Source organism: Anopheles funestus, chromosome 2RL (assembly GCF_943734845.2).
Source record: "Anopheles funestus chromosome 2RL, idAnoFuneDA-416_04, whole genome shotgun sequence".
Classification (NCBI taxonomy): domain Eukaryota; kingdom Metazoa; phylum Arthropoda; class Insecta; order Diptera; family Culicidae; genus Anopheles; species Anopheles funestus.
Genome location: NC_064598.1, coordinates 92,029,273 through 92,043,943, shown reverse-complemented (window position 1 = coordinate 92,043,943; position 14,671 = coordinate 92,029,273). Strand labels below are relative to the sequence as shown.

The 14,671-nt window shown below is 42.9% G+C and overlaps 1 protein-coding gene across 1 annotated transcript in view; it reads right to left on the bottom strand.

The window, feature by feature from the left end:
• LOC125766234 (vesicular glutamate transporter 1) overlaps positions 1 to 14,671 on the bottom strand; it is a 28,337-nt gene that overhangs the window by 5,465 nt on the left and 8,201 nt on the right. The window contains exons 3-6 of the mRNA XM_049432003.1: positions 2,448 to 2,733; positions 877 to 1,110; positions 307 to 771; positions 62 to 247 (exon numbers count right to left, since the gene is read on the bottom strand). Coding sequence (XP_049287960.1) covers positions 62 to 247; positions 307 to 771; positions 877 to 1,110; positions 2,448 to 2,733 — 1,171 coding nt within the window. The remainder of the gene's footprint in view (positions 1 to 61; positions 248 to 306; positions 772 to 876; positions 1,111 to 2,447; positions 2,734 to 14,671) is intronic.

The window sequence follows — 14,671 nt, the reverse complement described above, 5'->3', positions numbered from 1 at the left end:
ATTTATCCCTCACAAAGGAAGAATTGCATCTGAAATTTAGAAATTTTCCGGATTTACTTACAGAACTGGTGGCATGTGCTACGACCAAGAAAAAGAGACCCTCCAGACCGAACCCGCCACAGTTGAACAGCTTCCGCACGTTGGTGGTTGACAGGATACCGGACTTTCGGATGTGATCCGCCAACATACCACCGAATGGTACGATGATCGTCATCAACAGATGTGGAAGTGCTCCCAGTATTCCAGTCTAAGGAACCAAACACAGTTCATAAGTCCCTTCCTCGTTCCCTTACACAAATCCCTTACCTCCTCAATCCGGAAGTTGAACGAGTGCTTCAGGTAGGCACTCTGGTACAGTACCAACAGGTAGAAGTTCCACGACCGGCAAAAGTTTGCCACAATGATCGCATAGACGGGCATCGACGTCAGGAAGTGACGCCACGGTGTCGTTGCTATGGTTGGCATCGGCAGCTGTACCGATTCGCCGAGTGACTTTTCGATGTACTTTAGCTCCTTCACGGAGATGGTTGGATGTTGGCGTGGTTTCTCGAACGATAACCACAACCAAAAGCAGTACCATATGAGACCCATCACACCGTAGAAGTAGAATGGGGCGTGCCAACTGATCGAACCGGTTAGAATGCCGGACATTGGCATACCTATCACGACACCTGCATACGAACCGCTGAATGCCATCGTTGCCAGCCGGGAACGTTCGAGCGGTGGTGCCCAGAAGCGCCAGATACCGTGGCAGGCGGGATACGTTACACCCTAGAGAGAGAGAGAGAGAGGATCCAGGATAAAAATCAGTTGAGTCGCTAACCTCATACGGATTCTTCGGAAGTCTGGAAAGTTTTTGGTACACAAGCTACTCACCTCTACCAGACCCTGCAGGACACGCACCAGAATCACAACGGTCGGATGAAGCATCATGGCGCCCGGGACGAGCAGATTTAGAAAGGCCGAGATAGCGATGGCCGTACCGAAGATGCGATTTGCCGGGAACATCGATGCAAGGAACCCGCCGGGTACTTGCGTCACTAGGTAGCCCCAGAAGAAGGACGAATCGACGGCACTCTCCATCGCTACAGTCCAGTTGTATTTCACCGACTGAAAGGTGTTAAAACCGCGTTATGAAATAACAAAAGCATTTTTTTAGATAATGGAACATTGAATATTTAGCTTCACATTCAGAGCTCCCTAGCATTACGAATTTACAAAAAACGGTAACGTTAAAGTAAAAATATGGCCATTTCCCGTTGTTAAATCGAGCCAATGCAACCGGAAATCAAGCATACTTTCCATCATCCCTAACTACCAATCCGACACAATAGTATCCACCCGAGAATCAAGCCCTTAAAGCCATCGTACCAGGGGGTGGGGGCATAACAAAAAACTTGAAACGACATCCGTTAACGCATCACGATTTGCGCCCTCGCAGCGTGGCGTCGATGAGTTATCCCGGGCAGGAGTTTGTTGTCATTTTCTCGCTCTTTATGCTCGTTTCCGGCTTTTCCGGTCGACTTCTTTATCCGTGTCTTTTCTTCCCGCGATCAGACATCCCTTGTGTGTCCTTTTTTTGCTGTAGTTGTTCCAAAGCTCCAAACCTCCCCCTGGGTTGATGGTATCGATGCCGTAGCGTTCTTTTCTACGCCCTTCTCGGGCGGGAAAACCCTTCAGCGTACCTTCTTTTGTCCATGCCTTACCGTGCGTATCAATCGGGAAACTCCCGGCGCAATGACTCATGAATAAAAAATTATCATCTTTTGTCGTCGCATTTCTAATAAATGCTTCCATTATGTTTGACTCCATAAAATTTCATATTTTTCCCTGATTTAGTCTGCCCAATATTTTCCCCGTTTCGGTCATTCATCCTTGCCCTGTATCGTTGTGCGAACTCATCGGGAATTTGGATGGTTAGGGGAAATTTTCCCGCTTTCGGGTCTTCATTTTGTCTGTTCATTATCTTTTATCTGCGTGCGTATGAAGGTATCGATATGCGAGTTATTTAATCATGAGGAAAGAACTCACGTCATTTACATCCAACGCTTATTGTTCTTAGTGTACGAAGGCTCCAAAAAAAAGGGCTTAATAATTAGGTTTTATGGGAAGTTCAACATGACCTTAAGACCTCCAAATGGACCACAAAAAACCTCCCGCTGATTGGAATACGTGACAAAATGAAGCAAATGTCCTAAACCCGAAGCACATAATGCTATTTCGATGGAAAACACAATTTGCTCATCATGCCGTGCGTGGCGAAATTATAATCGAAACATGCCGATCAGACAGAGCACCAAAATGGGCACCATCAATGACACGTGCCCGACCTGGTGAATAATTACGAAACGACAAAAGGCAACGCTCATCCGCACGGGAAGCATTCGTTAATGGAACTCGTGCAAATTACTGCTGGAATTAAAGGTAAATGGGGGAGATACACTTACCCCGTTCTCGAACTGCAGCTTGGCCATGCCCATGTTACAGCGCATGCCAAACGAAATGATAAAGCCTAGGCAGGTCATCAGCGAGATCGTGTAGCGGGTCGTCTTGATGCACGGGCACTCCGCCCGGACGTACTTGTCGACGTGGCGCAACGGTGGCCGCTCAATTTCCTCGAACGACATCGGTGAGTCGTTGCCACCGGTGTCCGTCTGGTAGGCGCCACCGACAGCCGCCCCATCCATCTGGTCGTAGCCTTGTTTGGGCATTTCGAACTTTTCGAACCCAACACTGTAAAATGGAAAATTGGTTAATATTAAAACGAACTGTTATAAACTGTTATACAGTAGACAAAACGAATGATTTTCTTCTTCAATATTTGACAAACAGTTCCTTAATATATAAAATATACTTTTACTTAATGAATACTTTTTTTCTTCACAAAAGACACGTTATCCTTTGCGTAGAACTTTCATTTACCAACATTGCAAATCTTCGCCCGACTTACAAACACTCGCAGCTGTCAGTAAAACGCCCTTTCGCGCCCAAATATAATTGAGAAAATGAAATTAAATGAAAAAAGACCCACTTAATGTCATTTCCATGCACACAAATGTCTTTGAGTTCGCGCAGGAATGGTATCCTTTCAAGCGTACGGTATCGTACGCTTGAAGCTAGCCATCCTTTACCGCAGGGCCAAGTACTTGCTGTAGCGTGAGAAGATACCAGACAAGACGTTGTTCCAGACGCGCTAAGACACTCGTGTAAGATGGTTTTCCCACTCACACAACCACGCAACAGAAGTTGGATGTAAATTTGCTTCCAACCAGCTTTATTCCCAGTTTGCCTCCCTGGGAGATGATGGACGATGTCGGTTGTGTTGGCAGTCAGCTTCTAACAACCGGCACAGCGTGGGATACACAGCGCCATTCAACCAAAGGGATACGAACAAATCTTTCTAGCCTTGCTGAGTGGTGCTCTTCAAACGAGATGGAAATGAATTTTCCACCTCGTACTGTGTCCGCAAGACAAAACGCCTCGATGTAATTGATAATTTGTCTACCTCAAAAGATAGAGCCCTTACTGATCACATGCTCGTAATGTAGAGATGATGTAAGAACGGTTCGTTAGAGACTACGGATTATGTTTATGAATCATATCTAGCGGTTTGCTAGCGGACTTCATACAGCTCTAATAAAACCTCCTCGTTATGATTCACTCTTGCACATTACTACCCAATATTGATTGCATCCATGCTCGGTAACAAGCACTAACACTCTAAAATCAGGCTACCACTTAACCACAACAAATCGACTCCCTTAGAGCATGTTTTACGACGCGTCATAAATCGTAAAATATTTCGCTCGCAACCAACCGCCGAGCGTGTGCCGTTTGCATCAGGCAGCATAAAAAATAATTGATTTGATAAATGTCACCCACGCAAAAATGGGTGGCAAAACCGGGAGATGAACGAATGAGGCCGTTGTCGGCCTTTGGAAAGCCCCCGTTTGTTAGTCTGTCCCGCCGGCAAAACACGATGGCGACCGAAATAAAGTTATCCTTTTATCTAGCGTTTCGGCTAGACTTTGTCGTAGCTAGACGTTATCATGCTAGAGGGTTAGTTTTTTTTTTGCTCCAGATTAAACGAAATTCAGAATATGATATTTTTGTTTTTCTTCCCATTTTCCACAAGTTACTCTCAGCAAGAAAACATCCAGATTTATGAGAAAAGACATCGAGAAGGGAAGAAGCACAGACTCCTAGCGAAACGGTGCGTCCCACCGATCACCGGCTGGCAGGAATTATCGTTGACAAACATAATTAAGTTACTATCTCGAGGTTTGATAATATTGTTTACTAATATCCGCTTTCAAGAGTTCCGGATTCTCCCAAATTTCCAGCAGCAAGTTTCGCCTTTCAAGCGCGCCCGATGAGCTGGCCAAATTTCGTTACCACCGCACGGTGATGAAATTGAATTTCCGGTCTCACCCTTGATGGCATCTAGTATCTTTAGTTTGACCGAATCATCCAACAAAGATGGTGGTCATTTGTGCTGACGATGACTTCACGGTGACTTTTTGTTCATGAGAAGCTTAACGGATATTTTTTTCTGTGGGATTGATCCATGTCTTTGGGTATGGATGTAGAGTGGATATTAATCCTACATATCTTGCCATACCATTTATGATTGATTACATTGAAATTAGATAAGAAAAAGGAATAAATATATAAAGTAGAGATCAATGAGAACAACGTAGATGAGTTCGTAATGTAATGGAAATACAAAGTATATTTACACCGGATTAATTCACATGTTTTTATCTCTACTACACACACTAATAGTGGAGTTGATTTGAAAGTTCTTTAAATCTACCATAATCAAAATTTATGATCTAAATAGAACACCCAAAATGTCCATCTCCTAAGCACAGTATGCAAATGGAGATTGCTCAGTCCCAAACATCCACTCATCCACTCGTCCCAACTTTATAGCACATAAATATCAATTTCACCGTCAAGCACGTGTCTTTTCCGACACCAGACAATCGGTAAAAGGGGGCCGAACAGTGCTGCATTCGTCGTCGCATCCGTTACCGCTACCTATCGGTTGGATGAAAATTAATGAAATCGCTTTTCAAGCATTTTTAATTTAAATTTGTCAGCACTTCAAACGATTGAACGTTGGCACAGAACATCGGTAAGTCGCTCGTACGCTCACGGTAGATGCGTGCCGGTTTCGGTTGCCTTGCGACGTTTGCGACATCAGCTCCGAAACCGAAAGCCGGGCACGCAACCAAAACCCAAGACGGGCATGATTGAAATCCAATTCCCGTAAATATCATTTACAATTCTTCAGAGACTTATCTTTTAATTCACTGGATTTCGTACCGTACCTGGTACCGATATGCTATCCCGGCCGATTTAACTTGCGAACCACTACGGGCGTTCGAATGGTTCGAAGGTGTGCGTTTTTTGTTGTTGTGTGATTGTAACGTGATCCCGATCCCGTCTCGTCGGCGGGATTACCCGACCGATGCTGGGAAATTTGTCGGTTTTTTGCGAAAATGCCATAATCTCCAGGGGTTTTCACCGATTGTTGGGTTGGATGTTTGAGCAAAGGCACGAAGACGGCTCAATGTAAGCAAACCTATTACGCTAAACGATTAGATTGTTTTTTATTTTAAAGGGAGACTGTTTTTAACAGGTTAACATTGTGTACTATACACTGGCGAGAATTTTTAGAACATCTTGCATCATTAGGTTGAATAATCAAAAGCTTTGTATTTAACTTTTTTAACTCCTTAATACGAAAATTTTAATAATTCTAACTAATATACATTCACCAAACATTTCCTTTCAATTGCCACTTCCATTATATCTACACTCCTGAATCACGAAAAAAAACCCTCAACGTAAGATCAACAGGTGAGCAAAACCGATGGTCAATCAAAATACTAAAGAACCTCCAATTCCACATCCCAAAAAGGATAGCGAGAACCTTTTCATCGGCACGCCGTAACAGTGACTTGAACCTAGCTGAGGTGAATATTTGATATAACGAAGCCAAAACATTGCCACCTTCTGTAGCTGAAATTCATACGTCCTGAGGGAGTTGTGGTGAAACTTTTATGATTATGTTCGTGGACTCCCTTTCCTTCGTAAAGCGTGCAATGGCAAGGTTTTGTGTTGATTCGCTTGTTATGTTAGTGATTTGATTTTGTTCTTGCGATACGAGTGCCCCCTATCAAAAATGGCAGCACGGAAAAGGGAAACGAACGAACGCGTAACAACATCAACCAAGGGAGTTTTATAGAACCCGCTACCCGGCTACCCTGCCCGGGGTGCGTGGGAAAGAAATACATAATTTATGTTATTAACTGGTAACAATCCGCTTTACTTACGGTGCGGTACCGTTCGGTTTACCTCCTGCTAAGGAGGGGACGAACTGCAACTGCCGATAAGCGTTGGAAGCCAGGTCGGTAATTGACGATATCAAACATTTCAGTTTGGCTAATTGATACCGGTTACGTTTCCTAGCAATACGTGACAAAATACACTTGTTCCCTTGGCAGACTTTTTACGAGTAACTTATACAGCTTCATTTTTGGACTCATTTGATTTTAAGATAAAATAGAAAAAAAATTACTTTAATTTCTCATTTATCTCCTTTGAACAAAACGGCTTTAAAACATTGCCTTAAAATATTTTCTTCAAAATTTAATATTACATATTTATCCACAGCATCTATTAACCCATGAACAAATAAAAATACCTGCAAACAATAGTTTCTATGAACCGTACCGTAACACTGATATCAGCACATAGAACACAGACGAACAACCCTCCATTGGTTCGCTGTGAAGCACAAAAAGATAAATAAACCCTCAGCCAACGGTAGCCCTCGAGAGAGGATGAAATGAGAAATGTTATTAAAAAACTGACTACCGGCAGGAGTTGATGTAAACATATTCTCCCAGTACCGGAAAGTCAAACATTTGCTTAAAAGCTATTAAAACCCAACCTAAAACTGAGAGACTATCCTTGTCCTTCTTGATTCTGGCTTATCTACTGTTACCGTTTCAAGTCTAGACGATGAGTTTACAAGAGAACCATTTCGTACTTTTACAAAACAAGAGATATGCAAATAAATTTAATTTCTAAATTATGGATCATATCAATATTTGTCGTTGTGTCACTCCTCCACAACTTCCGCTACCGGTTGATCCACAACGCGGCATTACAACAGAACTGTAAACATAATAACAGTCGCTGTTTTAACCGCAGCGTATTTTCCACCATCAAATGTTGAGGGTTAAGTGAGTGGTCTATTTGCGATTTCCCTACCCTTGTTGGTTGGCCGTGAATTTCTCCCAAGGGACTCAAGAGGGTCGATCTCTAGAGACCAATATTATCTCTGGTGAGATTTACGCAGAGTTTGCCAAACCTTTTCCACTCAGTGCGACACACGGTACACAGTCGGAAACTGTAACGGATATCAATCAAAATTAGATAAGCCTCTATCGACGGATGCCATCAAACCGTACGATATTACCCTCTAGAAAGTCATCGAGGAACCGAGCGTTGTGAGTCACTCGGAGCACAACTTTGAAGGTCATATCACATCGCCGAAAGAACTCTGCTTATCTGACTTGGTCCATCATTCGATTAAGCCTTTCATTGTACCGCGATGATTGAATTTCCGGTTGAAGTACTTCCATCGATTGGGAATTGCGGAAACACACGGCCCTACCCGGACTTTAATGAAGTTTTGATTGATGGACTCACGTACGCGTGGGATACGCAGTTCATTAAAAAAGGATTTATTTGCTAGTGCAGCATCCAGCAGCAAATATAGTGCGGTACCTCATGAACAGAAAAGTGGAACAATATTCGCCTCTTGAAAACTTTCTACAAGAGAAAGAGAGAATGCCAATGATTTTGTTGCTAAACAACGATCCTCCCCCCGAAATGGGGCTTTATAATTTTCATTTCCACTCAACCTGTGACGCTTTTCCACAAAACAGAACTAGCAATGAGCCTGAAAACCCAAGCACTTATTTATTCATTAAACGGTAATCGTTCGTGCGAAATTGAATTTCCTTCCCATTACGGTTACCCCACGAAAGGTAGGCAATCAGGTTGTCATGCCCGACCGTTTTGCTCTCTTCCTTTCACTCTATCTAATTATCAGCCCACTCCCATCAGTCCATCTGTGTGGCGCCACACAAGGGTTTTCCCCGGGTTTCATGACCGAACCAGAAGCGGAACAAACATCACAGCACAAAGTGCAAAGATACTCAAGTCCGTTCCGTTCGCACCGTCACAAAGTCTCTGCTGTCCGTGATTTTTTTTGTATGTTTTTCTTTGGTCCATCCGTAACCATCGGCGACTGGCCCAATTCGCATACGAGGGGCTTCCTGCTTGCGGACGTGGTAAATAACGATGGCAGCAAAAACGAATCTTCCTTCTTTCCAATGCGATAAGAAACGATTGCAAGTAGGGAAGAAACTCTAGTCTCGTGCAGACAGTTTCGGTCAGAACCATCCGAAACGGAAAACAGAAAAGCAATCATTAAAAATAGCTGTTAAAAGATTGAATCGTCCAGATTACGCAACATAATAGAATCGCCAGTGGAGTTGTTTTTGTGCCGTGTGAATCCCTCTTCAGAACGTGTCTGGTAAGCGCAGCCCAGTACTAAAGGTAAGATGGACACAAGGAAAAACGATTTCTTCGGTGATCTCTTAAGAAAGTAGCATTAGTTGTTATTGTTTCTTTTCCCCCCGCCATACAAACGTGAGGTGATCAGATTTTATTCTTTCCTTAAACATTTTGTAAATAACATCTGAAGAGGGGTTTATCAGTCGTAGTTTTTGCGCTTAACAGTAGTGAGGTAGGAAAATCATTGATATCTGTCAATCATACTAAGATGCAAGTTCTTCGTGACGTCAATGAAGTATCGAGTGGAGAACTTTCATATCGGACACACAGTCCAACTCTCGCTAACCCATTGCCGCAACCCAGACTTACGCAAAAATCGGCAAATCTTCAAACAAACAGAAGCACAAGGAAAGCCTTAGAAAAATAGAAATGTAATAAAACCGACCCAACATGACCCTTCGCCGTTTGACGAGAAAGAAAAACAGCAATCAAATGAATTGGCAGGATTGATATCCTTCCCATTGCTACTCTTGCTGTGCTATCCGAACGTTTCCACAACCCTTGTTTGGAAGGAGCGAAATCGGAAAAACATAAACATTCAAAGGGAACTCGTGTTCGGAAAACCTGTCAGCGAGAGGATTTTGCAACAACCATTCCTATAATCCCTTGTGCCTGAGGTTTTTTTTTTTGTTCGATACGGGAAGCTGTACCGTAACCCTCGAAAATCCTAATGCGAAAACCAAACGGCACCCAGGAAGTTCCCTTCCAAGGTTTGCCACAAACATTCGAAAACGTGTCTTCACGCTTTTCGGCTAAGGATACCCACCACCAAGGGAGTCTTTAGCGGTAGGAGGAGGAGAAAAAAAAATATCTCAAGAATGACAATAAAAAATACCCCCAAAAACCCGTTCGTTCGTTCTCGGTTTTATGGACGGAACGAATTGCGTCAAAGCCATCCTATCGCGCTGATTATTGTTTCGTAATGATGTAATTTAAAGTCATTTCTCAAATGAACACTAACCGGTGCAGCTCTTCATGTGCTCTTGATGGGGATGGCGTTACACCCAGCTCTGGTGACGGATGTTGATTTATTGCGTTTTGGACGCAGAAGAAGGAAAAGAAATTCTCCTTCGAAAAGTGAGACGTCGCTGGGATCGCTTTACACCGAAATATTGGGACAAATCCGTTGAAATTCAATTCCTCTACGCGCGAAGACTTTGTCGGCTCGGAATTCTAAATAATGGCAATTTTTCATACACCACCGTTTGTGGGTAAGTGTTCCTCGTCTTCAAAGGAAAAGTAAACGGCCACGTGATAAGGAATAAGGAGCGTAAAAGCACACCCAAACGAAACCTCACATCGATTGTCGATTGTTTCGGTTCGGCAGACAAAACCAGCAAAGCAAAATCGATCGGATTGTGGACGGGCGGAAGTGCATTATACCAGATGGCGCAAAAACCCCATTTACGGCCGAGAACTCCGGAAACAGTTCCGGAAGCCATGCAAGGCCGACCAAAGTGAATTGAAATCTCAAGATTGCTTCAAGAGTGAAAGCGAAACGTGACAATCGAGCCGCGTGCCGTATTTGTACACAATATTCCTACGATCGACGAATCGTTTCGCAATCAAACATTATAATGTGTGGCACGGGTTTACGTTTGTTGGAAAACTGAGTAATGGAATTTCCAACACTGGGAGTCTTGGAAACCAAATTGAGAACTCGCGATAGCGAAGGGTGATGAATATTTGTTTCTATTCTTTGTACTATTTTACTTACTTCTTTTCTTCTCTTAACATTTATTAGTTTTACAAAAAATTCTTCTCTTTATGTGTTATCTACGCTAATTATCTACTTTGCACATTTCATTCACCATCTTTTCAGTGAGGACAATAACTTTTCCCTTTGTTCAACGTTTTTCCTCCAAGCTCTTCATCAATCATTTAGTCTAATCATGCAGCTACTAGAAAAGCATCTTTACGACAACCAAAATGCCAAGGGGTTAAACGGCTCTAATTACTTTAACGAATAACGGCCTTCCGACAGATTTCCGTCCCAAAAAAAACGTGCGGCACCACTACGATGCGTGACTTTCCCATCATACGGCCGGGATGTACGACACATCTCATTCTCATCTCCTTCACCACCTCGCTCATCCGCATGATCCGTAGTGAAAACAACAGAGAAAAGGACAATGAGGCTAAAATCTTCAAGCCCATCACGGTACGCATCCTGGGTGTTTCGTGCTCGATTCAAATTAAGATCATTTATCGGTCCGAAAATGACTCTGGCATAATTTAGTCATTACTTCACATTTTATGTCGCTTAGACGGCCGTGCGTGTCCGGACACAGATAGCGTGTTCCCTGTGTATTTGTGCCACATCTCCGATGGGATGTCATCACCTCGCCGTTCCCCTTCGTTTCGTAAGGATCGGCTTTCAGAAGCAATTTCCTGAGATTTCGCCACTTTTGTTTATTTATCGTGCGATTCCACTCCACGCGTTCATTTCCAGAGGGGTTGCCAACAGACTGACATTCGTTCACCCTCTGGCACTGGCGGTTTATCAGATTCTCTGACCTTTTCTACCGTCTGCCATGGCATTGGGTGATAGTTCTCCCATCGCAGGGTCAGTCAGGATCAACAATCATCCCCAACAGAAGACGACGTTTCATTTATTTCAGATTTTATGCACCTTTTCATCGGACAATATCCACGAAGTGAGTGGAAAAATAAAACACAAAACAAAAGTGATTCAACTAAATAAAAAACCCCTGCCGGAAACGAATGAATTATCAGATCCACCGCAAACAAACGGTGGCGTAAAGAGAAGGAGAAAGAGTGTCGCAAGTTTTCACAACTTTACGCATTCCAATCACGCACCAGACAAGTGGCTTAATATGTCTCCGCTTTTTTGCATACTTCTCTGCCGTCGATTGACCTTACCAGTGCTGGGGACTAGTCTGTATCCCGCGACTGTAGAGATATATCTTCATTCTCTCTGTAAATGTCCTTTCAACGTTCGTCCATTTGGAGGAGAGTTGCATTTTCCACTCTTACGAAAAGAAGACTTCTGGTGAAAGTGTCTCCATGCAAACGCTTTCCTTTTCACTTCCTGTAGAAATAGACTAAACTCTTGAATTTTCCAGTTTTTTCCCCGCCACATAAATTAAGCCATTTTTCTAACACCAGTCTACCAGCTTGCTCTCAAATGCCTCTACAACTTCCTTTCCAGCAACAAACGTTTTCCGACATCTAACGTTACTTTAAAGCTTTTCACTTTCCACACTCAAGGATTGCAAGATATCATGGCAGGAGTAAACTATGTTGGACATAAAAATGATATCCGTACTCCTTCGGCATGCGAACGACTGTGCGAGAGATGTCCGGAATGCTTGACACACAGCGCTTGTTGATCGCTATTGATTTTACCATTAGCAAAGTTCACGAACAATGTATGACCCAGTTTGTGTGATGGGAAGTTGCAAGGAGTTCGTGCTTTTATGGGATAAATTGTTTAATTTATTGTTGGGATATTTGTTTAATTGCGTTATTTTATTGCTTCATTATGAGTTAGTTTGTTTACCTTAAAGTTCATAAATTCTTCAACTCTTCTGATTCTTTCGTCTAAATTATAAAATTTATGGCAAAGAGATCCGATAAATCTCTGTATCCAATGATTTGCAACCTTTTGAACTTTCAACAATGAATCTCTTTTTTTTCGCAGGGATTTTTCGTATTTCTCTCATTTTTTAATCTTTCCACAAAAAAAGAAACCCATGAGAACATGAGGAAATAAAACCACACTGAAAAGTCACATGTATCAATCACCTTCCGACCCGAACGATATGTGGAACATGATATTGAGCCCTTGTCAATGATTGCGGAGGCTGTCAATGTAACGGTAGGACGTTAGGATTGTCACCCTCCTTCTCAATTCAATCATGCCTATCAACAGACTATTTTTCATCGGAGAAACACTCACAAACGATGCTTTAACGTTGACTCATTCTCGGCAGCTAGTGGTGAGGATATATCGGAAAATCTTTCCCTTAACCTCAACATAAGCAGCAGCTCTTAAGGACACACACAGAGACACACAAAACACCAAAAAGGTAAAATTCATTTCTGCTAAAATCTGCAACTCCCAAGCCTTTTTGGGGAAACGTACTTAAGGCCTCGAACCGCACGATGAGCGGTACGTATGTGCCACCCCCAAGGGAAATCAGTTAAGCCGCATATAATGATGACAACAAAACAGTCCTCGACAGGAGATTTGTTTCCCTTCCAATCACAGCTCTCGCAGATTTTTTTTCTTACGGTCCTTGAAATCAGTCCCACAAGTTGTGAATCAATGGTTAATGCGCCTTTTAGCGGGCGCTAAAGGATTGTGTTTGTGACTGCGAACACCACCATTACCAGGAGTTCGAACTTCCATCGTCGTTTTCCATCGGAAAGATGATGAACGTGATCGGTTCACGAGCTGATTAATCGAAAACCCAGCACGTTTGTAGCATCATTTTGTTTCACATTTTACAAGATGTCCCTCATTCATGAGTTTTACCCCCAGCCGCGGTTGTACCGGCACCATCAACTGTATCACGTTCCATCGGGATACCCACCGTTACACCACAATGATTTACCTCATCCAGAACACATCACGCTTTGTCACTTACTTGTGTCACTCGTCACCAAACATTCCTCTCCCTACCGAGTGTTCCTAGCGCCTGTGTTATTGAGAGCTCCCGGTTTTTGCTGATCCAGCAAAAGGGAAAACTCCGGTTGTCAACAGTGGTAACCAGCGTAAAGTGAGACATCACAAGTCCCTTCGTCACTGATGGGAAATGGCACCCTCCTTCAAATCACGCAAAAAGACCCCTGGAATCTTCCGTCCATCGGGTGGTTAATTCCTGATTCGTTGTGCCACGCATACTTCACGGTGAATGAAATTTAACGTCACTCTTTAAAACATAAGAGCGTTGTTTGGTCGCTTGAAAATGCTGATTAAGATAAAAGTACTCATTTCATCCCGCTGCAAACAGTCCCCGCAGCATCCCTTGGTAAGAATGGCTTGTTGGGAACCATTGTTTGGAAAAGTTTTTCTCCTTCGTTTCCATTTCGTCACTTGCAGTGCTTCATCATTGGACGGTTGTCCTGGATGCGCTAGATCATTATCTAGCAGCGTTTTTCCTTGCGATATTAATTATCATTAGGTAGTAAACAGCCGAAGACACTGGGTGGTTTAATTGATTTGCTTCTGATTCAATCACTCTGAGAGAGTTCGGGGATTGGGAAGCTTGAACTAGTTTTAATTGAATTATTCAATACTTGGAAAAGTGTTTTCTTGAAGAATTTCTAATCAATCTTCATCAAGATTGGATTGCTAACGAAAAAGCTCTGGAACTAGTTTATCTTTGTTTTTATTTTACATCTTCACTAATAAAGGTCCTGTAGCAAGAATTTTTTAAACATGTTCTCTTTAATTTCATCTCCTATGTTGTGGTAAACCATAATAACCTTCGTTTCTAGCTCCTAATACAATGTAGGAACCCCTTTCCTGGAACTATTGTCGCACAGTGTCCCTATCAGTCTTTCCACCACATCAAACGGATTGCTCTAACTTGAAATGGGAACATTAAGCCTGGTTGAATCGGTACCAAAAAAACCCTCCAAGAACAAAATCTGTCCTTCTAACCACCATACACACACACCGATTCATTATCATATCAAACGTCCGTTGATACCCAGCCACTGAAAGCCGCTTAGTGTGCCAGGCTTTTTATCCTTCGGTTGCCCATTGAAATGCTCGTGAATGGAACAGCATGTGGTAGATGGATGTTTTCTTGTGTGATTTAGCGTATTTTCCAGTCTCTGGACCAGGATTGCTAAGCGGTACAAAAATTATACCATTCATCCATCCGAGCCATCGAGTTAACACCAGTCCAACCGAGTGATTGAAGGAACGACCGTGATAATAGCGCCCCATTATTAAGGCATGCAGTGGCATCCCCAAAGGACTCGTCGCACAAACAAAACCGTTCAAAACGGCAACGAAACAGGGCACGAACAGGGC